The following is a 26,490-nucleotide window of genomic DNA, read 5'->3' as shown; positions in this document are numbered from 1 at the left end:
TTAGGGAAGAAAAAGAAACCTACTTTTTGCAGGCATTGGCTTGCTCAGTCAACACTTGCAGATTCAGCTGATAGGGAGGGAGAAAGTAGCAGCTTGCCAACCCTATGATTGGAGCTTCTCCTCAAGCACTAAACTTAGGGCTGGCGACACTCCTTGTACCGTGGTTCCCAAGTGCCCCATAGTCTGGCGGGTGCTGGGCACTTTGGATTCTGGCAGTTGGGCAGGGCAGCCAGCTGTCAATCATATGCGGGCATAATGGTGTCATGTGATTGAGAGGTAGGTTGTCCTGCCCACCTGTTGCAAGTTGTCTTGCAGGGAGCCAAAAAGGTTCGCCACCCCTGTCCTGAGTGAACCAACAAATTCGAAAGAAGAATGCAGATTAATCTCCTAATGACAAAGAGAGAGAGAAAATGTCGTGTCTTACATCTCATTCGGAATCTCTCTCCCGATCCGCTCTGGGACCCAGGATGCGACCCGGGCTGTGAACTGGAATTGCTGGAACCAGAGGAACTTCCACTCCCGGGTCTTGGCACCAGCTTCTCCACTCTTTCCCAGAGCAGGCGAGGCTCTATATTGCTGTGTGGAAAAATAAAAATAAAAGAGGTTTGTTTGTTTGTTTGTTGAAAAACACCTCATTGTTCAAGGTTTATATTTTATTTTATTGCCTTAACAATGCTTCTTTTTTCCGGAAGACATTCTTAGTCCTCTATCACTATCTCAGTACGTTTCTGAGCACAATTCAAAGTGTTGGTGCTGACCTTAAAAGCCCTAAATGGCCTCGGCCCAGTATACCTGAAGGAGCATCTCCACTCCCATCATTCAGCCCAGACACTGAGCTCCAGCTCCGAGGGCCTTCTGGTGATTCCCTCACTGCGAGAATTGAAGTTACAGGGAACCAGGCAGAGGGCCTTCTCAGTAGTGGCGCCCGCCCTGTGGAACGCCCTCCCATCAGATGTCAAGGAAATAAACAACTATATGACTTTTAGAAGACATCTGAAGGCAGCCCTGTTTAGGAAAGTTTTTAATGTTTAATGCTGTATTGTGTTTTCAATATTTGGTTGGGAGCTGCCCAGAGTGGCTGGGGAAACCCAGCCAGATTGGCAGGGTATAATAAATAAATAAATAAATAAATAAATAAATAAATAAATAAATAATTCTAATCTCACGTTCTCATGAGTAGTCAGAATGAATACTTGAAACGCCTGAAGTTTCTTCCAACTCTGCAATTCTATGATTCTAAGCCAAACAAGCACTTCATGGCGGATGCACAATTGCTTCCAGGTTATCTCTAGCTGGAGATACAATCAGACAAACGCTACGAAAAGGCCCAGTGTACGGGACCAGCGTTATCATGCCACAGCAGATTGCCCATTTCCAATCCCTATATGCCTCATAGCCCTCTCTGAATGAGCAATTACTGAGAGGAGCAAGGAGAAGAAGCAGTAACTTTCACATGGCTTGTGCTCTCCTGCTGAGAGGTGGTATGGAACGATCCCAAGAGGAGGAAGCGTGAGAAGAGACAACAGGCGAGAGGAAGAGGTGGGTGCAATTGGGGAGTTGGTTCCCACTCACGAGCATCTTGACTAAGAGCCTTTTGCCTGCACTACCCATGAACATGCTTTAAGATGTCATTCCAAAAGAAAACCAACTATAGTTGAATGGCATGAGATAACTTCCTATATGAGACTGTATAAACTTGTCCTTAGGAGCTGCTCAGATGCAGCAGAAACCACCTTAAAACTACATCTCTCAACACTAAGTGTTTTTGGGAACAATGGATTCCAATTTGCTCCTCCCAATAGCCGAAGTGGGAAACACAATACCACAAACCTTGTGGAATTTCTTTGACCTGCTTGGTTGTTTTGCTGTCCACTGCCCTGCAGCGGCGAATCTCGGCGAGATAACACAGGTGATCTGGATGTTGTTCTCACAGGTACCTTGCATGGAAGATTAAACAATTCAGATAACATGGCATAGCAATCAATCAATCAATCAATCAATAAGTTGCTGCAACAATGCATTGGGGTACATTATTAAAACACTGGCATTTTGAGCAAAGTAGTTCTAAAATAATTCACCAACTAGAGTCCTTAAGCTCATTTTGGACTGCATCTAAGATGCTGGAAACAATGTAAGAGTTTAGTAGGTAACTAGCAAACAAACACATATTCACAGACTACCATGACGGTTTAGAACACAGGACTTTGAAGCAAGGGATGCAAAAAGCAATCTGCTATAATAGCATGAGAAATTTAGGAAATTAAGTCCCAAGGAGCCAACAAACGCCTAGTAATGGATCAGTAGAAGGCAGAGAACTGGGGGGAAAGCAAGATTATATTTGACAGAAGTAAACCAAGCAAGAAAACACTTTCTTTGTGGACAGAGATATTTCAACGAAACCCTGCTGGTTTAAAGCCTGGTGTTCCATTTAGAGGCAAAGAGATAGCTTTCAACTATCCATATGCTTTCTTCTCTACATCACTTGGCATAATATTTTACTTCTATATAACAGCCACCGCCCATACGGCATTTTTGTGTTAAGTTAGGGCAGAAATTCCTGTCACATCTTGGCTGAAGAGGGGTAGGGAGAACTCCTTGCCTAAAGTACTGTTTCTGATACCAGTGTCGTTCTTATGGGTGTGCAATTCACTAGTTAAAAATCTAGCGCATGCCTTTCATTACTTTTGTTTTGCTTTTTGTTTCTTTTTGTTAAAAAATAATAATAATTTCAAAATTCTGTCTTTCTACTTCCTTACCCTTGGAGGCACCTCGTCACTGTCTGATCTAGCCCAGGCCTTTTGGGTGGGGTCGGGTACCTCAGACTTAGAGTCAGAACTCTGATTTAGCACTTCACTGCGTGAAGGTGGATTTGGGTCCTGAGAGCGAAGATGGTGATGTGCAAATTTGGGAGAAGGGTCACTGAAGGAATGGGACCGCGAGACAGGGGAAACATTGTTCTTGAGAGATGCCAGGTGGGACCACTGTACCTTACGAAGAAAACAAAACATAGAACATTCAATGCGTTCTGTTCACACGGGCTTCCCCCCCCTCCCCCATCAAAACACAGAATAAAAAAAGGCACAAGAGGGTGTTTGGATGGCAGGATAAGCACAACCTGGGATATGATGTAAGGCAAGCATGTGGCTGAAAATCAATACGAGCTTAAAAGCAAGGGAGGTGCACAGAGAACATAAAATCAGCTTTTTTGGGGGGGGTGTATGCTCTGGGCACACAAATTAATGGGAAGAGGTAAGGGCAAGTTCCATCTTGCGGAACCTATGCCGGATGAAAAATTTCAATCCAAGTATCAAATCAAAAGGAATAGTATAAGATAATATTGGCAAATACCGTACTTTTCCATGTTTTTACTGAAATTTACTGGAAAATTATGTTTAAAACTGGGTGCTGTCTTATAAATGGGTAGTGCTTAGTGGGATTGGTCGATGGTGCGAGCCAGAGATGGTCTGCAGTGTGTTATTGATGTCTGGGGCAAGAGGTGGTGTTGATTGGACGTGTTGCTGCGGAAATTGGGCAGGTATTAGGCTGCTTCTGCCAGCAAGGGGACAGACATTAGGAGGTTGTTGCCATGTGTGTGTGTGTTAGTGTTAGCCCCTTAAAAAAGCTCAACAACTCTGTGCAATCTTCCCCCCATTTTCTTAATTTTCAGTCCCCCAAAATAGGAGGCATCTTATACATGGGGGTTGTGTTATACAAGGAAAAGTACGGTATATCTTAGCTTCAAAACAATTTGCCAGCATCTTTAGATCACGCAGTAAGTTGCTTTTAAGGCAATAAGACAGAATCACATAGAACAAAAATAAGACACCCTTTACATTTTCAGCAGTCAATGTATTTATATATGTGCACACTGGCATATATATATATATTTAATGCACATACACTATGCTGTATAAAAAACAATATACGCATATCGTATGTGTCACAGGTAATTTATACTAGAGATGCACATTAGAGACGACACATAAATATGACCACACACACTATAGAAGCACAGCTTTAAATCCATAGTTAACTCTGAACCCTCCAAGGGAAGCCTTGCAATAACGATTCACTGCCACCTTTTTGGGGGATATACTTATATATAATTTTGCTAAGTACTATTTTCCACCGCAGCCTGCACACCTCATTAAGGACATTTTTAAAAATAAACACACCAGTGTAATTTCACTGCCCCCCTAATATTTTGAAAGGAAATGGAAATGTTTTCCTTGATGCTTCCAAATTTACCCAATTTTTATTAATCTGGGAAGTAGTCCAGATTCAAGCTCACCCTACAAACAAGTAATCACAGAACTCTGAGCACAGTGAGCACCGGGCAAAATTAAATGCAACAAGAGTGTGAGAAAGTGGATGTATGTGTGCGTTTGTTCAGAACAAGTATTGCGGGTGTATCAAATACTGATTATGGCAATTAAGCCCCTGATGATTTTGGCCGATCCACCGGCATGGAATGTTCAGCTGAACAGGCTCTTAACAGTTTAGAGGTCAGCTTCTTTGAAGGACAGAAAAAAGGATCATGTGTTGCAGGGATTAAAATGTCATAAGGGGATATTGTGCAGAATCGCCAGAATGTAGGAGGAGCTAAGGAATGAGGAACCCAGGAGTCCAAGTACATGGAATAAGACTGAAAACTTAGGAGAAACTAAGGAATTCTAAGTGCTTCAAGGACAAAGAAGACAGGAAATTAAAAGGGGAGCAAAATGCCATCCCAATCGACACCACCACCACCATTTCACATAGTGATTTGAAGCGGCCAGTTTGTTTTGCTGCAAGCTTCTAGCATAAATGTATTATATTAAAACTGCATTTTAGAGATATTTAGAAACGTGTTTTTCTTGAGCTTCTACTGACAACCTATGTCGCTGTAAAGGTTTTCAAAGATCTATTAGAATGTAATAGCCAAATATTTACAAAAGTGGCTAAGGTTTTCAAAAACAGGTTATTTTCTTCTAACACATCACCTCGAAATAAAAAGAGGGTTCTGCACTTGTGTTACACAGGTGAACAACAACCTGTTTGTATACAGACTGTACCTGAACAAGGCTAAAAAGGTAGAGGTGGCAACTTCTGAAAATATATTATACCTACATGGTGTCACCTACAAATATACAAAGAGAATCCCATGAAATGAATTCAACTAGGAAATCAGTCACCCTGCTCTGTTTGTTTGTTTGTTTGTTTGTTTGTTTGTTTGTTTGTTTGTTTTAATCCTTAAGTGTAATGAAAGGGGAACATATCAGTGAAGTATTGTTTGTAGCCAAAGGAATCATCCCTCAAAAGCAGTCATGAAGGTAAAATTACACCTGGAGACCTGGTTGCATGGCTGTCTGGCCAAGACTGCTTTCACAGATGGACTGATTCTGCTTGATTGCAGAAGTGCAACACAGTGGTTTGTTTGTTTTTGCCGTAAGTAGCTTGCTACTTAAGTCATGCCACTAGATGACTCAGCTGTCACTGGAAGAATTTTAGGGGAAACCACCATTAAAAAGGAACGAGACTCTGGGTCAATTGCTGCATCGCTGTCCTTCCAAAAGATCAAGTCAGCAGGCAGAATGTAAGTGTTTCTGTATTTCATCGCACATCTATCAACAGAATACACTAAAACACATTTTTCTTCCTTACAACCTGCCGAACTTTAAGGAAAGCTGCAGGAAGTCAGGGTAAGTTTAAGTTTTACCAGGAGAAAAGAAAAAAAGTAGGTGCAAGTGCAGTGTTAGCTAGCTTGGCTTAGCGCAGGAGTTACAAGTCATTCACACATAATGAACGTGTTTTCCATCCTCGCGTTTATCATTTGTATCTGTGGCTTTCCATACCTTTCGGTCATTCATCAGCTTCCCACTTACTTCTCCCAGATACCTTTTCTGCCTTTACCTGTGGTTCCATTGGCTTTTGCAGTGAAGGCTGAACAGGCTCGGAATTTCCATTTGAAAAGGACTCTGATCTTGAAGGCACTGGTGGCTCCAACACTTTGCTCGTCTGTTTAGACTGTGCTTCAGGGGAGCCCTGGTTATTTTTCCTATATCTATCGTCAACCTGAAAGAAAAACCAAAAAGTATGCGAGCTGGACTTGCACGGCCACATTTGACCGGGAAGATTGTCTGCGGCTTTTGTGGGATTTCAAGGAATACCAGGTATGACAAAACTTTGCAAAAGTTACATCAACTACAAAAGCACATTTGAATTACTATGTCTTTCTAACTAGTAAAACTGTTCTCTCTTTGACACACACACACACACACACACCAAAAAAATGGACGGAAATGGGGTGGGGGGGAAACGGTGCTAATAGAACAACAGTGTTTCTACATAATGAACGACTGCAAAGGTTTGCAAAGTGTGTGCATGAAAACCCAGGAGTCCCTTAGAAGGTTTTATCAGTTTCTCAATGAGAAGCTCAAGAATGGCTGAAAAACCAGCCCACCTCTGATTCTTGCCTACAGTGTATTCATCACACTTGGTTCCTCCAGAGGGTTGATAGTGGCATTCTCCATATAATGTACATGAAATTACACACATATATGGACTCTATTGCTGCAAAATGATATAATGGTCACTTGCATACAGAATGGGCAGAAATAGATCCAATCGTAAAAGACTTTAAAAGAATCACAGAATTGTAAAAGAGTCCCATTTTTCCATGCGTGTAACCCTCTGAAGCACACTGGCTCTCAATACTATTCAACATCCAGGACCGGGCATCTCTGCAAAGGCAACGGGTTCAAATCATCACTCTAAACCTCAGCTACTTTGCAGGATAATTATGATGATAAACTAGAGGAACTATGTAGCCCTTCTTGAATTCCTTGGAATGAGTGTGTGTGTGTGTACGTACATGTGTACACACACACACACACACACACACACACACACAGAGTGGTACCTCCGGTTACGAACAGGATCTATTCCGTAGGCCTGGCCATATCCCGAAAATTCCATAACCGGAGGACGACTTCTGCTCATGCATGCGGTGCTGCAAAGCGCTTCTGTGCATGTGCGAGCGGCAAACCCACTTCCAGGTTTGCCACGTTCACAACTCGGAAGTTACGTTACCCGAAGGTAGCGTTAGCCCGAGGGTCCACTGTATGTATATATGGAGCATAAATGTTTTTAAATGAATAAGCGCTGAAGAAAGCATCGGTTACCTCCCGTGGTCTTTCAGAAGGCTCATAATGGGATTTAGGCTCAGGAGTATGATAATTTTGTTTATTCCTTTCTTGTTGCTGCTGCTGCTGCTGCCGCCTATGGTCATGCTGAAGTGACAAGAGATACGCCTGCTCCTGTTGCAACTGGCGCTGCAGCCTCTCTGCTTGCCGGTGCTCTTCCATTTCCCGCCATCTGTATTCCTTTGAGAAAACAGGTCAGCATTCAAGACGTGAATACCAAGGGTATACTATTGCTACAATGCAACCGAGTATACCAAACCATTAAAACTGGACCCCAAGGAGCATGTATTGGGTTTTGTTATTGTTTGTTTCTTGGTGATGTTTTATGCTAACCTGAGCAAGACAGGAAACCTACAGGAACAGTGGTGTTTTAATTAATTAAATTATTTTTTAAAGAAGAGCAATCAAGTGTAATCTTGAAGGACAGTGTATTTTATTTATTTTTTGAAAGCGAGGTAGGGGAAGGGAAGGGAGAAGGAGACAACAACCTGACCTTTATATTCAGTGTTTAATAATAATAATAATAATAATAATAATAATAATAATAATAAATATTATGGTCTGCATTCTTGTTATTCTAAGGAGGGCTGTTCCAAAAACAAACCAAAAAAAAAAACCTTGACTACCAAGCCAGTACATCCCCAACTTTAAAAACGGAAATCTACTCTTATTGCACTGTGATACAGTAATTTTCACATGTGCCTGCCAGCCCAATGCACTATAACATAAATGGCTTTTGTTCCAAAGTTCTATTGTGCATACAGTAAAGCTCAATTGTGTCCAACTGGGAAAAGCCTGGGACACCAGCCAGAGAAAGGGAAAAAACCTATTGCTACTGAACAAAAACAGATACAGGTGCGTTACCAGTAACATGGCCTGCTCCTGGAGCAGCTGCTGCTGAAGAATTTCCAAGTGCCGCTGCTCCTCTTCTAGCTGTCGCCTGATATACTCCTGTCACACAGAAATTACCCAGCAATAAAATTGTTCACAACAGGAATGCATCGAAACCACCTGAGTAGCAAAACCACCCCAGGCAACCTTCAGATGACAATTCACTTCTGGTGAATCGCTTCTTGTGAATCCTCAGTGAACAAGTTAAGAAAACCCTATCACCTACAGCAGTGTTTCCCAAACTTAGGCGTCCAGCTGTTTTTGACCACATCCTGTTACCTAGGAATGATGGGAGTTGTAGTCCAAAAAACAGCTGGAGACCCAAGTTTGGGAAACACTTACCTAAAGTAATGGCTGAAAAGTACTCCACTAAAAGACTAAGATGGTTTTTGAGAAAGTCAGGTGGGAAGAGTTCCTAGGTTGTCTGATGAATTTTGAAAAATGTTTATTAAAGAAAAAAATAAGCAAAAATGTATTTTTGAAACAAACCGAGAGTTAAAAACACAACAAGTCTTACCAACACAGCCAATGCAAAACCACATGCAACTTTTATTAAAATAATTAGTTTTTAGGCACTGTGTGATGAACCGTTAGCAACAGCTAGAGCCAGGCTTCGTTAAGGCATCCCTTTTGCAAGCTTCCCACAGGGAACTACTCTGCCAAACACAACTCTAACCTCGACTGTAGATCATCCTAGCCTCTGTCATCAAAGCAATGCCAGTCTTGCCCAAGTATGTGGTGGTTATGACAAAACACAAACAAACAAACATCCACTAGAGAACAGGCAGAAGACCAAAAAAGCCTTTTCACCTGGAATTCTAAGCCTTACACTTCAGAAGTCAAACACTGCTTTGTCTGGCCCACTAAACCAAGCCTAAATATGCAGCACCATATCCAAAAGCTAAGAACATCCTACCATGCAAATTAATAAATGTAGGTAACATAAAACACATGCACTCAAACACAGAGAGACGGTGTATGCAAAAGCAATTAATGATTCAGTGCTGTGGCAAAATGGGAGCTACTTGAAATCTCATGAAGGAAAAGAAATGATGTATACAGATTTGTTATATGCACCTCTTGTAAATCCAGAGTTCAGGTGAAGTGAAAACAGAAGTGTAATTTCTTATAATCAGCCATAGGGATAGAGTTTGAATAACATCTCTCTGAGTTGCCATTGTATTGTTAGAAGGTTGGGTCCCACCCCCCCTTAGCCCCGGTCCAATTCTAGTTGCACGCAACTAGTAATCTCAAATGGATTTGTGTATCACCACCGCCCCCATTCAATGGGGCCCAGATGTGCAGTGTGAGGTGGATTTTTGCTGCACGCAGGAGCCCTCTTCTCAGAACGTGTGGAAGGGGCAGAACTGCCCATCTAGTCCCACAACGAACATCCCTGTCCCCAACTGCTAGAGCTTCTGACCTTCATAAGCTGTGCATGAATGCAGAAGGCAGAATCTCACTGTGTTCTGCTGAATGTGCTTAGAAACTTCCGGATGATCGACCTAATGTGTGAAGATCTCCCACTCAGATCTTCCCTCTCAATGCATGATAAACTGACCCCACAGCTGGCAGGAAAAGGGATGTTGGGGGTGAGACGAGGTGTGTAGCCTCCACATGTTCGCAGGCCTACAGAGGCCTTCTTCTGCATGCAGAATTTCCTGATTTGAGCCAATTTACTGCCATTTCATAGGACAACCTAGCACACGTGGGTATCTAGTAGTAGGTAACATTTCTGCCATTATGTGCTTCAGTTTCTTAATATTCATTTTTACCATTTCAGAATTCTCAAAATAAATGTCACAGCAGGGGATGGGGAAATTGTTGCAATCCAAGTACAATTACCCATAGTGGCAAGCGCTGTTTTTTTTCCTGAATAGGGAGTGTTAAGTTATTTCAGGCCCAATTATGTAACCACTTACATGGAATATTGTTTTCCTAGTACTGACATTGATACTATATTAAGGCATTTGATTTGATTTTTTACATCGTGTATCAAATTATAATTTATTTTAAGCAGGCAAGGCTGATACGATTTGGAAAACAGGCCCCTATTAAGGCATTTTAGTGTACAAGCCTGCAAAATATATATATATACACACAGTTTGAATTTGGCATTTGCAAAATCGTTAACGGCACGAAACCTAAGGCCCGTCTTGCCTCACTTTAATGAATGCAATGGAAATTCACCCACCATGTCAAGCAATTTAAATGCCATAGCTCTGTGTAATAAATTTCCATATGTGCTATAGCGAGTGACTAAGAAGGGGAGTGAAGAGCCAAATATAATTCAATATAAAGCTCAGCTTCTCCAGCCTTCAATGGGTGTGTGTCCCACCCCTAAATAAAATTGTATTTTGAAGCCATTAGGTGTGTGACATATGCAACAAATATTCTTTTTACGTGCAATATGGATGTTTCTTTGACCACGCAAGGCCTAAGAGACTTCCTGCTGGTTTTCTTCAATATTTTGTTCTGGTGGGGAGGGAAATCATACTTAATTCGCACTGTTTCTGACTTACCTGCTCTCTTTCTACTCTCCTCTTTTCCTCCTCTGCTCTCCTTCTCTCCTCTTCTTCCTTGCGCCTCTTTTCCATTTCCTCCATTCGTTTCTTCTCCTCCTGCTCTCTCCTTCTTTGCTCCCGCTCTTGCTGCCTCCGAGCTTCCCTTTCTCTTCTTTGTTGCTGCATTAAAAATATGTATATATTGTGATGTATACAAATGTCTCACCTCGCCCAACTCTTAAATCAACCAAGTTCAGCCTTTTATTTTTCTGTCTACGGATACTTGAGTTTCTTGCAAAAAACATTGGTCAGATTTGCAACTCCTGACCAGAACATCCTTTGGGTTTCCAATTACCAAATTTTGGAATGCAGTTATTAGACCAATACAATATCAAAATGCAGCATATATGGAGAGGAAACACTATAAAAATGTGTATTTTAAGATATATATATATTTCAAAAATGCTATTTATATACAGCGCATATTTAAATTTGAATTTCTGTGTGGGTGTTTTTCTAAATGCACATTAATTTATATACAAATCTATGAAGCAATACATGCAAAAGTGGCAGACACTAGAAACAGAGTGATGCATCAATCAAGTTTAAATGTTACTTCTCAACTTGAGGTTGGCTTCCATATAAAATCCCTAACTGATGCTCGCTGGGCCAGTAACAGTTTCTTACCCTTACCTACTGCACACTGTTGCTGTGAGGATAAAATGAGAAAGAGGCGAACAATTTATGCCCTCTTGTCTCCTTGGAGAAAAGGTGTAGAATAAGTATTATAATAATAAGTAATATTATTGCCACTAGTGCAAAAATGCTGTGTGTGTGATCAGATGGCAACATCTGCTCCAATGTTTCCTGGAACGGCTTGGGAAACAATGGAGCACTCATTCCTGTTTCAGGAGTACCCCATTCACCTATCAATGGCAATACACAAATGAATAAGGAGGGTGCCTTGTTCAGTGTAGCTGCCACTGATTTTGCTGCTCAGCAGTCCACACACAGCCTACAAAAAGAGCCCCTGCAGCCCATCTCAATACTATTATGAACTGCAGGACTTTGGGCCTTTTCCTACAGGCCCAGCTTATGTTGCTGCTTTGCCTAATATCCAGCCTGAATAGTTCTAGAGAACACAAGAACGTATTGTCTTAAGGAATGGGTTGTCAGACATATATTGCAGGATCTTTGTTGGATTCTATCTCAGTGCATAGCCGGGGTTTCTCACATTCAGGCCGCACACTCGTTAATATACCACGTTGGCTTTCAAACTCTTATTTAAATTCTGAAAAAGAATGCATTTCCAACGCAACTCTGCAAAAACCTCTGTCAAATCCATCTGGGTGTGTGCCAGTATTTGGAAAGCAATCCCATATTTTAAAAGTGCTGGCATTACATCCCCAGAAACTACTTAATGTATAAAACATTCCTGTAACGCCTGTCACAAAACATATGGGGAAATGCCATAGATAGCCTTAAACCAAAACAAAGCAATCCATGGCTTCTTTACTATCAATATTCAATCCACTAAAGAACATACGAAAAAGGATTTCAAATCTTTGGGGGGGAGGGGGCAAAGAATCATTCAACTTCCCTTGATTTACTTTATTGCATTTGCAACAGCTAAGGTGAATTGAGGACACAGTCCTCAAGCGACTTGACTCATATATTTTCTTCAGTTTCTGATTTGCTTCCTCTTCTCCCTAAATAGTTTGTTAGGTCAACATTCTTCTAAGAATCACTATTTGTTATCTGGCCAAAAAGATTCTAAATAGCTTGAGCATTAGTTGTTCTGTTCTTTTTCAAAATTGAAGATTTTTCCAGTCAAATTTTTGTCAGTTAACCCAGTAATAGGGAACACGACAATTCAGATTCAACAGAATTCAATAACATGTCTTATTAATACTTAATTCTTCATGGTACATTGCAGTATTTTTAAAACCATGACATACACCAAATCTTTCTAAACATGTACCAACTGCCTCTGCTCTGTGCAGAACACAAAATCATCTAAGGTGGTAAATGTTTCTGAACAGAGTACCCCTTCCATAGCACACCACCTTTTCACAAAGTGAAAATCCTACAGAAAATATGGGAATAAATAACACATTGAACAGAAGCTTCCCCAGTCCCCAGGTTTATGTTTCCTGCTCTGGCCACTAGCCAGAAGAATATAATTCTGTCTGAGTCACTGCAATCCTGGCTCATTTACAACCCTAGCTAAAAGGTATAGCTCTGTATATGCATTTCCTTTAAGCAAAACTGTATAGTATGCCTTCATAGGAAACACTTGGGAGAGAGCCCTGAAACCACAGTTTCCCAGTTGGAATGTCACTGGAAACTATAGTTTAAGAAACCACAGCATCGTCATCAAAACCAGGTGCTCAAGCAGGGGAGGAGAAGGGCGAAGAGGGATTGCTTGTTCCTTGGCCAATAAATCATTGTTTGTCATAGTGAAACCATGGCATCTAAGTCGGGCCAAAGTACAATCAAACTTCTAGAAACCTCTGCCAGTTTTAGGCTAGTACATCCGCTGTCTCTGAACAATTGCCATGACATCCGGCAATATGAAAGTTCTATCTGTAGTGTTTAGTTTGTGACAGCTTCAGAATAACTGAATGCTAGCGTCACAAAAGCACTCGCCTGTGAACTAGCCCTCAGGTAATTATTTAAAAGTATTTCAGTCTGCTGAGTCTTGCTGTTTGTGTGAAACTAAGACAAGAATGATTATATAAGAACTTCTAAAAACAACAAAACTGTCTCACAAAGCAGGGAAAAGGCAAACAATATAAGGAAGCCGTTGAGTGCCTTGTAAACATCAAAACATCATTGTTTTTCAAGACTGGGGTTAGGTGAAAGTAGGTGTTAATAAAAAGGCAACACCATGTTATTCTAGAGCCCAATTTGAGCACTAGCAATCTTGCGTTTGTCAATGCAGAGCATCCCGCCCCTAGCTTCTGCGTGAAGAGAATGACCCATCTGAAGAGGAGTCCCACATCTATGTGAAAAGGCCTAATGGAGTCAGGAACTCCGATTGTGCAGAGCTCCAGGTCAAATAAAAGCCTTCCCACACACATGACGACTTAGTTGTTACAGAGAGTCATGCCCTTTTTGTGAAGGGGGGGGGGAGCGAGCCACTTGATGTGTCCTTGCTCACAGCTGCTGTGTTGAAGGAACACACCCCAATTAGGCTTAAATGATGAACACAGGCACCAAGTTGCACCCGACATTGGTAGGGCTGATGCTGTCTGCGTGTGACGACTGTTGCATCAGGAAAGGCCAACCAGGCCTCCTCTCGATGTGACGTCCATGTGCCAGGATGCACTAGTCTGCATGGCGTCTCCCAACGCTGCGCAGCCCAGGGCGACATCCTGCCAGGCTTCCTCTGTCCCCTCAAGATTGGGGGGCTGAGCACCATCCCAGTGGACATGGGGGGCGGCTGTAGAGGCCTCAGCCCCATACAGTTGGCACGCCTCATGGTGAATAATCCAACAGGTCAGATATTGGTTACTTTCAGCATGTTTAGGCTAGGATTACATTTTGTGGGTTTTTTATCACGTCATCCTATCATATTCAAGAAACGGCCAGATAGCCATCAAGCTTTAGCACCCAATTCAGATACTGCAGTACAGAAAGAAAGCTGCAAAACAGGCAAATAAAACACCCCCTTTGGCTTGGCTGTTTCTGATCATTAGACCTAGTGCCTCTATCCAAGTACTCTAGCATCAGAAATGCTACAGCAGGAGGTGTTTATTCAGGGGCTCCAGCATTTTCAGAATCTTAGGCGAGAATCTGTATCCTTTGGCCCTTTTAACAAAAGGTGAAAAGAGTAGACTTTTCCGTTCTGCCCTGTTTCTACCTCCTCTAGTCTCCTCCTCTGCTCTTTCTGCTGTTCAATGCGCTTTTGTCTCTCTGCCAGCAGCTGTCGCTTGTATTCCTCTTGCTCTCGGAGCTGCTGTTCCTGTAGCAGCTGTTGTCTCCGAAGAGCTTCAGAACGTTCCTTGTTTTCCTGCTGCAATCTCAGGAAATCACGTCTGAGGGTAGATTCTCCAGGCACATTAACAATAGAACTGTAAGAAGGAGAGGGGCGGGGGGAGTTATTAAAACCCAAACAAAAGCCAGTAAGTAAATAACTCAAGCATGCTGCTGGGAACTTTTTCATTTCACATCTTTCTTTGATTTCCCCTGGGGAACACTAAAACTGTACAGTAACACTGCAGGAGGGGTGGGGTGGGGGGTTGAAGAGTGCCAAATCAGCAGAAATCAGAATGTAGTCAATTTTCTCCAGAAGTATGAACAAAAATCTGGGTGTTTTGCTTTCTTGTTTTTAAGGGAAAGTGATCACACACAAACACACACACCTGGTTCTTAGTAATCTCAAAGTTCTTCATTGCAATGTCTCAAGCATCTTGATGCTTTGAGGTGCTTATCATATCCCAAGACAACGTATTTGCCTAGGCTATCATTTATTGAGCAAACAAACAATATTTTACATTTCCCCTGCATGATGGGAAGTGAGGTCATTGCTTTGCTTCTGGTCATGTGACACAGGAACACTCATGTGCCGTTGTTACAATCATTTAAACATTATTCCATCCACACTCATGCGGAGAGGATTAGGCCAAGATGAAGCGAATGAGCTTCACACCTAAGCTGGGATTCGAACCTTGGTGAGCTTTCTGTGCTCAAAACAAAACGTTCCAAGATGCCACACACTCAACTCTAAGCTGGATGGCTATCCTAACAGGGGTTCAGGACAAATGATAAAATAGATTCCCCCCCCCAAACACACACACACACACACACACACACACACAGAAAGTCCTTATTCTACACCAATCATTAATATTAAGGATTCTACCCCTGCCGTTTAAGAGTAAGACCTTAGTGTCATGGAAGATGGGGCTAGCAAAGGCTACGACCCAGGATGGCTATGTTGTACCTCCACTGTCAGAGGCAACTTGGCCCTTTATACCTGCTGCTGGGAATTACATGCGGGGAGGGTGCTGTTACACTCCAGGACCTGCTTGGTGGCACCTGTCCGGCTACTGTGAGAATAGGATGCTGAACCAGATGGGCCTTTGGTCTGGGATCCAACGAGTCTGCTCTCGTTTTCTCGAGTTTGGTGATCTTGCAAACCGGATGTTCACAGAATCTTTAACTGACCGCTAACATTTCTCTTTGGATCACCATGTAGAGGGATACACTACCTTGGCTCTCCTTCTTGTTCAGGCACTTCCTCTTCCTCTTCTTCACTTCCACTATATTCATATTCAGTTTCATCTGGTAGGAGTGGCGTGGGGTGGGGTGGAGTGGGGAGAATGTGGCAGGAGAAAACAGTCGTGAAAACAATTATCCTGGAATGTTTAAACCCCACATTCCGAACAGAACATAGGAATTTTATGCAAAAGCTGTTTTATCAGCCAAAGCTTTGGGAAAGCTCTGAGATAAAGATAATAGGCAATTTCACCAACATGATAATTTGCATAATTTGCATCTATTATAATATCTATATGGTAGAAGACATATTGCACCGACATACATCCTTTCTCTGTTCTGTCAGTTGACCTGTGACAGCAAAGACAAAGGCGAGGTCATCCCAGCCCTGGTATCAGCAGAGGACGAGGGCTGCTTGGCTGGTGCATAAATTTCCATTGCAGCAAACTGACCAAGTCCCAACTTGATGTAAATCCTGCTAACCCCTCGCCCAAATTGATTTCCCTCTTCTCTTTCATTCTACTCCTTCACTTCTATGGTCCTGTCACACACAAAAAATAATAATGATACAGTCAAACCTTGGCTCCTGAACGCCTCTGTTATTGTATGTTTTGGCTCCTGAATGCCAAAAACCCGGAAGTAAATGCTCCAGTTTTCAAACGTTTTTCGGAAGCCGAGTGTCTGACACAGCTTCTGCTTGAGTGCAAGAAGCTCTTGCAACCAATCGGAAACCATGCCTCAGTTGTTGAACGTTTCGGAAGCCAAACAGGCTTCCAGAACAGATTACGTTCGACAACCAAGGTTTGATTGTATTCATTTAATGCATAGCATGCATCCTGTTTTTCCTTAAATTATAGGCAGGGAGGGTGGGTGTCTTACTGGGAAGGGAGCATGAGGGTGGTCTGATCTCTTCATTGTCCCACCATGATTGGAAGGTAGATTTTCCTTCCCCATGAGCTATGGCTAGGAGCCTTAGAGGGGAAATTCCCCATGGTTGCCAATGGCTTCTAGCCATGCAGAAAGTTGGGATTGCTTGGGATCATGATGAGGCACTGGAGAAATATGTCTCCCCTCCCCACACCCAGTAAGAATCGACCCACCTGTAACCTGTAATTATTTAAGGGAAATCAAAATACATACCTGCTACGTATTAAGTGAGCATCTAGTTTGGTCCTTAGTTTGTAATCCATTACACCTGTGATTTATTTTATATACCGCTCTAGAACAAACATTACTACTACAACATGCACACAAACACGGTGGCTGTAGTTTCAAAAAGATCACATACCCTTTTCGCCTCTCTTCTTCTTGGTTCTGTCTATGTGATCTTTAAGCTGGATTCGGACTTGCCTTTCATTTGGCTGATCGCGTATAAATGGATGTTTTAAAAGCTGCTCTGTAGAAGGTCGTTGCATATAGTTCTTCACTAAACAGCCCTCTATAAAACTAAAGAACTTTTTTGACCTGAGCAAAAATAAAATGACACACATTTTAAGTCATTTTGACAAGACCACAATTTATTTAGCAAGGTTCCCTTGCATCCTAAAAAGTGGCAGGACCAATCTCTGGCAAACAAATTTGACTGAATGCAACACAAAATGTGAGGGCAACAACTTCACAAGGAAAAGCAAATTATATTTGTTGTGTCTAGATACATTAAGGATCTTAGGGGAGTTACATTTTTCTAGCTCAGTAACAAACGCAAACAGTGCTACACAAATTTAGAGAGTTATCTTTCTGGAAGTAAATGGTAAATAAGGGCCTGGTTCAAACAGAGCCTATTTTTCCCGGGGAAACAGCTTTAAATTAGCATGAGTCCCCATTCTGGCCAACCAATCAAAATAGAGGTCCTCAGGAACATCTGGTGCGCATGAACATTCATTCATTCATTCATTTTCATTCTCTCTCTCTCTCTCTCTCTCTCTCTCACACACACACACACACAGTTCAACAAAGGAACAACTCCATTTAATTTCCTTAAATGCAATTTATAAAAGGAGTTCTAAAACATTAGCACAAGAACTCTGCATTCCTGAACATAACTAGAGTCACCTTGAGGGTCTCAGTGGCTGTCACAGTTATACGTGAAAGTGGTTTGGCTTAAAAATAGAATCTGATAGAGTTAATGAATTTCTGTCATCTGGTGAGATGGATAACCATACTATTCACTGTTTGCAATTATTACAGTGAAAGACTTCATGAATTTTAACAAATACCTTCAACAAGGAAGCTAGGAGTTGTGTGGCATTTGCCCACTCCCTTATTATAGGTTGTGTCATTCTCAGCTTCAGTGGCTCCAGAATTTGTCAGCTTAACAAGAAGCTGGTGTCAACCATGCCTATTTTTTGTCCTTTATCTTAACGGGTAAGCATTGTTAAGAACCATTAAAACTATATAATGATCTCAGCTCAGGCTGTCACTCAGTAGTTAAGAATTTTCAGACACCTGTGAATTATTTTTCAGGTCTTTAGAAGTAACACAATGGCCACTTTTGGACACTAAACCTCAGTTCAGCATAAACAACCCTAGCAACCTGCTGGGCTTGAATACGAAAGCTTTTCCTGGTCATTTCGTCCCAACCAAGGACCATGTTTAACACCAGCTATGGTTAGTTTTAGCAACCCAGCATTATAATTCACAGTTCCCATTTTTCTTATTCTGAAACTCACCATAGTTATGTTAAATCATGATCCTAAGTTTCAAAATAGTGACAAGCAACATTTAAAGGAAAGTGAAAACTTCTGTAACGCTCCGGAGCACAGGAAGAAGAGGAGAAAGCAGATCACACAAGCCTGAAAAGAGGCAAGGCACATTCAATGTAGCTCTGAATAGTGGTTCTGCATTATGTCCAAACGTAGCTTTTCTGTCTTGTGAAAGGAAAAATGCTGCATTACAACCAATACACAACTTCCCGCTATAGCAACCACATACCATTTCTTAGATTTTAGCCGTGGAGGAGGATTTCTAGGAATAAGAAACAGGGCTCGCATTGGATGCATGTCGCAGAGAGCTAGAAATGAATAAGAAAAAAAGCATTTCATTCTCTGCACTGAGGCATTTTATGAAAATTACAATTTCTGACAACCCATAGAAACAGGGGAGGGGGGGGAGAGAGACTTGAGACTTAAGTTTCCTTGGCAAGACTACCCACAAACACAAAGCATTGATACTGTTGCAGCATATCTGTTTGAAGATCTGATGTCTCTCATCAGAAAGTTTATATGGATTCAATAAATCTCCATTACAAGGTTTCTCCCATTGTTTTGTTTCTATAGCCCTAGCACAACCACAAAGTAATGATTTGGCACAGGGCTATCTGGCAAAAGGCACTGCTATTTATAGTGCTTTATTTTTATGCTGCTAGAGGAGGTGGGGTGGGAATCCAAGAGAACAGAAATCGACCATTGTGCTTTCAAAAAATCTCAAGTGTAAGCTTGGGTTACAAAGAGCAAGTTAAAATATAGGTTTCAAACTTTAAAAAAAAAAAAAACACAAAAAACACAAAACCATCAGGCCAATAGAAAATGGATACATATCACTTACGGGGAGCACCTTCTGCCATCTCAATAGCTGTAATGCCACATGACCAAAGGTCACTCTGCAAAAAGACGCCATATGTTAGCAAACACCTTTATCCATTTTTCTTTTCAGTCTCTGATGCACTGCATATCGAATTGCATAAACCTAGACTTTCCTTTTACTTTATTACGGGTGGGGGAAACAATACCCAAATAAGAATATTTAAACTGACTTATGGAGAACTTATTATTTAGCATCTGCACAGCCAATTTGCTGTGTAAGTCAAACTCTAAGTAAGGCTATGTTGGATTTAAATAAATATCACAAGTGGGTTTTTCCCCCCCTCCTCCTTTACACTCTCCCCCCCCTCCAAAAAAAAACCCCATGTCTTCCTTCCATGAAGTAACATTTCTGGAATTTTTACAAATCAAAAGCTTTTTGCTATTTGGTGAATGTAATTACATAGAAACCAAACAAAATTAACAAAATTGAGGGGCACTGACACCAAGAGAAAGCAAATATGGAGTTAAACTAAGCTCAAGGAAGACTCCTAAAATACACACTTGAAGAGGACGGCTAAAAACAATTACTCGAAAGAGGTCATAGCCATGTTGCTTATTCTACTCCAAAATAAACATAGGGATGAATTTCTGATTATAGGAGGCAAGAAGACTTCAGATGCTACTGCTGTTTTTCCATGGGCTAGTTGTCCTAAGCTCCAGTTCCCAAGTATTCCCGCCATGCTCTTGTAGGATGAGATACATAAAATGATTTTTCCCCAGGATGTTTGGCAGATTAAATCCTAACATTCTGGTGCTGCCCAGATAGAAATGTCTCTGTCAGCATTAACAGACAGGAGATAACAATTTATGGGTGGAGGAACACTTTGATTTCCCAGAAGAGACCCACTAGATGGCAATTTGAGGACACTGTGATAGCTAAAAAGACAGCCTTATTCACCACTATCACAACAACTGCAAATTCGTAACATTATCAGTGCCACAATTCATCTTCTTCGGTACATGAATAGATACCAGGGCTCATTTCCTGAGGCCCTTCTACGTGTGCCTCTTCCGTGAGACGTCCAAAGGGTGGCAACGCAAGAACAGGCCTTTCCTGCCATGGCTCACCATTTGTTGAATGCTCTCCCAAGGGTGCCAAGCCAGAAACATTTATCTATAACCAGGCCTTTAGCTAATTTAACCATCTATGGCTGTGGTGGTGGCAGCAGTATTGTTTTTGTCTGTTATTAGGGTAGGTATTCTTTGTGTTTTTAATATTGTAAACAGCTCTATGACCGTTTGATGAAGAGTGGCATAGAAATTTTAATGATGATGATGATGATGCTCCCTGTCCACTTCTGCTGTCCTTCCCTTTTCTCACATATTCTCAAAATTGACTGTGTTTCAGAGCACTATGATATACCTAATAAAAATAGTATCTCGTCTTACGTAAGATCTTATTCTCAAAGGCAATTAAGGATTTCAAGTTCCCAAGTTTTATTTAGATTAATGCACTGTTTCTAGCAATGAGAATTAAATATTTTATTCTCTTTTCTCCTGTGGTTGCCTAAGAGGTGCTTAGAGATTTCCATAAGGCTGCTTAAAAGGAACCTAGCTTTAAAGCAGAAGGAGAAGGGAACAAATTATGAAACAAGACCATTTAAATTTGATAGCCCTTAAAGACTGACGTTTGTTGCATCTATTGATGCTCAAACAGAAAAAGTCAAATAAGGACAACAATCTCGTATCTAATACCAGTTTCAGATAACAACTAAACCACGGCATGGGTGAATGCTTGCTTCCCCCCGGCTTCCTCATGCTAGGGAAGAATGAAAGCTTCCTCTTAGAACAAACCACAGTTGTGTGTTATGTCCAAAGAAACCATGGTCTTAAACCACAACACAACAAACTTTGGTTTCTTTTGAAGCTGAACTTCAGTTCTCCTTTCGCAGAAGAACTGTGAAGCTGCACAGAAAGAAAGGGTGGAAGAAAGGGGAATTTAGGGGCACCTTTACATTTCCAACACTGAAAGCCCTCTATGAAGAGTGTGAAAGAGGGGAGAAGGGAGGATTAAACTTATGTGCAGACACTCAACTTTGACTGTCCATGTATTTATTTTCACTGTGTGCACACATACAAGCTTCACAAAGTCACACACAAAAATGGAAAGATGTCTTAAGATTGTCATATGTGGGTTTCATGCTCCTTCCTTTATAGGAGTTTTCCATGTAGGAAATGCACTGTTAAGCTTTATACTACATGCATTAATTTATTAGGCTATACTGTATGTGCCTGCTTTCCACTCCACTTAATCAACTGTAAGAGAAATTCCTTAGAAAAGCAATTGGGGGGGGGGTCATATCTTCCAGGCACAGCACCAATGATAAATACAGAATTTGTAGAACACTCAATATACTCTAACAACTAAGTTAATATTCCTCTTACTCTGTAGTCATATGTAGCATCCGGGTTTTCATCACAGGCAATAACTTCCGGGGCCATCCAGTAAGGCGTGCCAATAAAGGTATTTCTTCTACCGACTGTCCTGTCCAGCTGAGCACTAACACCAAAGTCCACTACATCAAGAACAGAAAAAAAAGAAAAATCAAAACACACAAAGCGAGATCTCCAGGATCACTGTAGAATAAATAGGTGTTATGGCAATATGCTGCAGATATATACCAAGGCTTCTACAATTTGGAAAAAAATGAGTTAAAATGGACCTTTATATGGATCGATGCTAGAAGGTATTCGGCTCATTAATAGAAAGTAATCTTCAACACATCTCATGGGTTTACTAGCAAGATAGCATCCATATCAAACAAAGGGCTGCAAGAACATTGTCCACAGAAGAACTTTTCTATCTAGCTGCATGCACACAAAGCCAAGTAAGTGGTTCCCCTTTTGAAGGAATCAAGGGCCACGTGCCACATTTAGCAGTTTGCACATACTAAATCAAACCATGGCTTAGCACAAACAAGAAAACTGTGGGGCTGAGAGGGAGACTGCAGTCGCTCCGATTCTCACTGGCCATGCTCATGCTGCACTGAGCTAATCCATCATTTAGCTTAGTGTGCCACCTGAACGTGGTCTCTCTCCAGACATACCATGAGCCATAACCAAAGTTTGTTCTATGTTTACAGACCATTGTTCGTCAGGGAGAGCTGAACCACAAATGTGGGTTTGGACAACATGGCAAGCCAAACCACGGCACTGCAGAGCACAATAGCAAGGGAGGAGCAAAGTGGCTGCAATATCCTCTCTAGGAAGCTGCGTACGTGCTTGTTCATGCTAAGCCACGGCTTGGCTTAGCATTAAGTGCAATCGAAGGCAGAAGACTTTCTGACACAGAAATTTATCTCTGTATCAAAAAATACAATTTCCTAAAATGCATGCTATACCAGCAGCTCTTTCTTGGCAGCATGGGTACTCATTGGAGAACCAAGACAACCCTCTTATTTACTTGTTACCAGGGACACCCCCCTCAACAAGCAAAAATGCTCTGGAGTCAGATTAAGAGATACAGAAACTAAGCAGAGATTGAATAGGGTCAAGACACAAATGCCGCAAGTGGAATCTAGAAGTGAACCAGTGCCCTCAAAATGAAGGAAGAAAACAGCTTAGCTATTTAGTTGCATCACAATAAGTACTCTTTTATAGATTTGACACAGGCATGGATGGAAAACAGATGCTGGAATTCCCTACCCAGCGAGATTCACATGGTGCCAACACTGCTGCCTTTCAAAGTGCAGGCTAAATTAATCCTTTCTGCCCAAGCTTTTAATATTAACTAGCATGTTTTATCAGCTGTGCTGCTGTTATATTTGTATTTGTTGTTGCTTAATTGTTTTAGCGGGAGTTTTCAGGCATCCTTGAATGCAGTTTATAGTTGGAAGGCAGGCTACACATCTTTTAAATGAAGTTTGATAAAAAAAATATATAAATCTGGAGTGCCGTGCATAATGGGCATTGATTAGGAGGGTCTGGGCTTATATGGGGTCTGTGCTTATTCCCCAAGGCTTTATTTAAGTCTCGTTTTGCAATTTATCAAGAGAGTGATGTTTGGACCCCCAAAATGGTGCACAAACCCATACTGGCAACCTTGTCCCAAATTTGGTTCACTTTCACCACTAAAATACTCTTCATGATGTGCAACATGCTTGTCACTCCATCTGTGTGCAGTTAATTGCTGTGTTCCTATGTCATTGGGGTGAGGGTAGTACTTGTAGGTTTTGCCAAGGATTGAAAGATATATACCCTCTTCTCCCATCACATGGAGGTGGGTAGGGGTGAGAGAAAGAAAGCCTCTGCGCTTAATGTTTATGGCATGGCCAGTTATAGCCTGCGTAGTTTAGCTTCACGTCGGCTGAAACATTAAAACACGGAGAAGAAAATAGGAAACAATCTATTTTAAAATACAGATTTGCAACCCTCTTCTCTTCAGCCAGATAGCAAATGCTGCCTATTGCTGTATGGAAGAACAGCAACAGCAGAGGAAAGAAAGTGAGTAGAACCGGCTAATTAACTTACCCAGTTTCACCTCTGCATTTTCTGTTAGCAATACATTCTGCCCTTTGATATCCCGATGAATCACATGGTGGGCGTGGAGATGCGCCAATCCCTGCATTTTAAAAAGAAAAAAAACCAGAAGACTGTAGGGTCTTCTTCCCCTTTAATTCTGCAACTACAGTCTACTGCAACTATTTGACAAAACCATACTGTAGACCTTGTGGATTCTTTCCCTCCAGCCCAGTGTGCAACATGATCAACTGTAGATGTTTTCAACAGCATGCCACCCACGTAGACCTTACTTGTCAAAAGTAAGTGGAGCTATAAAGCGCTGTGCACACATTTTACAAACACTATACAAAGGTGAAGCGATATACAAGTTCTTTTAAGAATATATAAATATGTATAGCGCATGCTTGCCTGGCAAGAGTTAATATTATAAGGACCACACTGCAGCATGACAATGAAAGCACTTATGGAAGCGATGGAGAGATATTCAAAGGATATACAAAGAAAAAAAACAATGCACTTTTGCCAGGTATATGGAATGACTCAACAGCATAAGAGAGGACTAAAAAGCAAATAAATGTTCAGCTTTAAGAAAGGGGTGGCTAAGAAGAAATGTGACATAAGGAGTAATTAGGAACACTTGTTTACCACTTTTACTTACTGCCTATTACCTGCCTCGAGCCTCCAGAGGAGGCTAAAAACTGGATGTGAAAAACTTAAAGCACAGTAGCAGTGTGAATTCTCTTTAGCTTGTACTGTTATGTAGATTAGCAGATATATAAATCTATTTGCTACAGATAGTGTCTTCAAGCACGACCAAATTATTGGAGGGGAGGGACAGGAAATGGTTTATGTTGACTGCTTGCTGCAATTATTTGCAGTGCCTTAAGTCTTACTCATTTACTTCCCATTGCATGCTAGGACAGCACTGGAAACCCTTTCTTCTCAATGTCTGTAAATTCCCAAGCGGCACAAAGAACAGGAAGCATGAATAATCCATGCTTCCCCTCACCTCATTAGGTAACATGCAAAGCTGGTCCTGTGGGACATCTACTAAACTTCTAGAACTTAAGTGTATGTGCTGATTTTTACAAAGTACAGAGCTGTATGAATGAAGGACTCTGAAATTCCATGAATAAAGAAGACATGCTTGCTATCTGTCTCCTGTGGCAAGTGAAGATGACCTGTAAGCAGTGCTTTGCTGAAGTTGGTTCATTTTTCTTTTAGGTGTCAGTGTGGGAGGGACAGGTAGGCTAGTAAATATTTCTGAGCCAGTAACTTTTGCAAACTTACTGCTGTTCTCTTTTGTTTTCATGGAACTAAATGGTGATGGAGATACTTCAAGTCAAGTGCAAGTGTCAGGTCACTTATAAGCAACACCCATAAAGAGCCAGTTTTCTTTCTTTCTTTCTTTCTCTCTCTCTCTTTCTTTCTTTTTTGCCCACAACGGACATTATTTGAAGGAGCTTTGGAGCTGAATGATTAATATTAATAGCACAAAGTTAACTGATTTGCTTTAAACAAAAATCTTTGATCATGATTTACTATGCCCAAGCTGCTTTTACACCATGTGTTAAAAATAAATGAGGGGATCCAATTAAATTGAACACCGGGTAGGACTGGAATAAAGGCAATGATAATACTGTTCCCCACAAAGAATGCAGACTTGACCTCTGGAATATACTGCTACAGAAGCAGCGGTGGCCATAATTAATAAACAAAATGCCTCCATGATCTGTTTTGGTAGTGGGTCCATGTGCAATTTGGGAGGGAAGGATTTATCCATTCTGGAAAAAGTTTGATATTATCTGGAAGTTTAAAACTTCCAAAGCTCTACTGCAGGGTTTCCCAAACTTGGGTCTCCAGCTGTGGACTACAATTCCCACTGTCCCTGGCCACCAGTCCTGCTAGCTCAGAATGATGGGAGTTGTAGTCCAACAACAGCTGGAGACCCAAGTTTGGGAAACCCTGCTCTACTGCACCAAGCTTCAATCCTGCCAGCCAACGATCAGGCCTTGCCAGAAGTGGTTTTTTACCACCGCCTATTCTGATACACCAGCTGCAGCCTCTCAGTGGAGGTAAATGGTCTATCCATTGTTACATACAGTATGGTAATAGGTCAGATTGACTACTGCAAGGCACTCTGCACAGACCTGCCCTTGAAAAGAAGGTCCAAAAAAATCATGTGTGATGCTAAACACATCCTAGCCCTATCACTTGTATGGATGTACCACAATTTACATATTACAGTGGTGTTCCAGTAGGTGCCAAAACACAACAGATAATTTTCCTTTCAAGGAACACCTGCCAGGAACTGATGCTCATTTGTTGTAGGAAGGCATTTCTATGTCAATACACCTTGCAGCAGGATTGATGGATTTATCAGGTTGGGGGAATACTGCCTTGCTTGTTCTATGGTTATTATTTAACACAATCTGGATTTTATTGTATATTTAAAATTATTTTGAGCACACAAGTAGATTTTTTTTTAAGTGTTAAAAAACCCGAAACATTATGGAAGGTCCCTGCTTCCAAACAGCACTTAAGGCAGGATTCCAAAGTAGCCAACAAATCCCCTCTAATAGGTTGGAGGAACACAAAGCAGGGCTTTACCTACACACTGAAAGTAACGAAGCAGCAAGAGAGCAT

The 26,490-nt window shown here is 41.4% G+C and overlaps 1 protein-coding gene across 8 annotated transcripts in view; it reads right to left on the bottom strand.

Annotated features, from left to right (window-relative positions):
• The window catches only part of MAP4K4 (mitogen-activated protein kinase kinase kinase kinase 4), a 132,319-nt gene that overhangs the window by 21,976 nt on the left and 83,853 nt on the right, over positions 1-26,490 (bottom strand). For 4 of the 8 annotated variants that reach the window (XM_033147617.1, XM_033147616.1, XM_033147620.1 and 1 more), the window contains exons 6-19: positions 23,854-23,944; positions 21,769-21,899; positions 19,346-19,400; positions 18,734-18,812; positions 17,091-17,266; positions 15,796-15,868; positions 14,445-14,655; positions 10,598-10,759; positions 8,049-8,135; positions 7,164-7,364; positions 5,893-6,054; positions 2,757-2,987; positions 1,831-1,937; positions 425-576 (exon numbers count right to left, since the gene is read on the bottom strand). In XM_033147617.1, coding sequence (XP_033003508.1) covers positions 425-576; positions 1,831-1,937; positions 2,757-2,987; positions 5,893-6,054; positions 7,164-7,364; positions 8,049-8,135; positions 10,598-10,759; positions 14,445-14,655; positions 15,796-15,868; positions 17,091-17,266; positions 18,734-18,812; positions 19,346-19,400; positions 21,769-21,899; positions 23,854-23,944 — 1,918 coding nt within the window. The remainder of the gene's footprint in view (positions 1-424; positions 577-1,830; positions 1,938-2,756; positions 2,988-5,892; positions 6,055-7,163; positions 7,365-8,048; positions 8,136-10,597; positions 10,760-14,444; positions 14,656-15,795; positions 15,869-17,090; positions 17,267-18,733; positions 18,813-19,345; positions 19,401-21,768; positions 21,900-23,853; positions 23,945-26,490) is intronic. The other 4 variants (XM_033147622.1, XM_033147624.1, XM_033147618.1 and 1 more) reach the window with 3 other exon arrangements.

The sequence above is a fragment of the Lacerta agilis genome, chromosome 4, assembly GCF_009819535.1.
Source record: "Lacerta agilis isolate rLacAgi1 chromosome 4, rLacAgi1.pri, whole genome shotgun sequence".
NCBI lineage: Eukaryota > Metazoa > Chordata > Lepidosauria > Squamata > Lacertidae > Lacerta > Lacerta agilis.
Note: the sequence above shows the minus strand (reverse complement) of the source record. Positions and strands in the feature narration are given on the sequence as shown.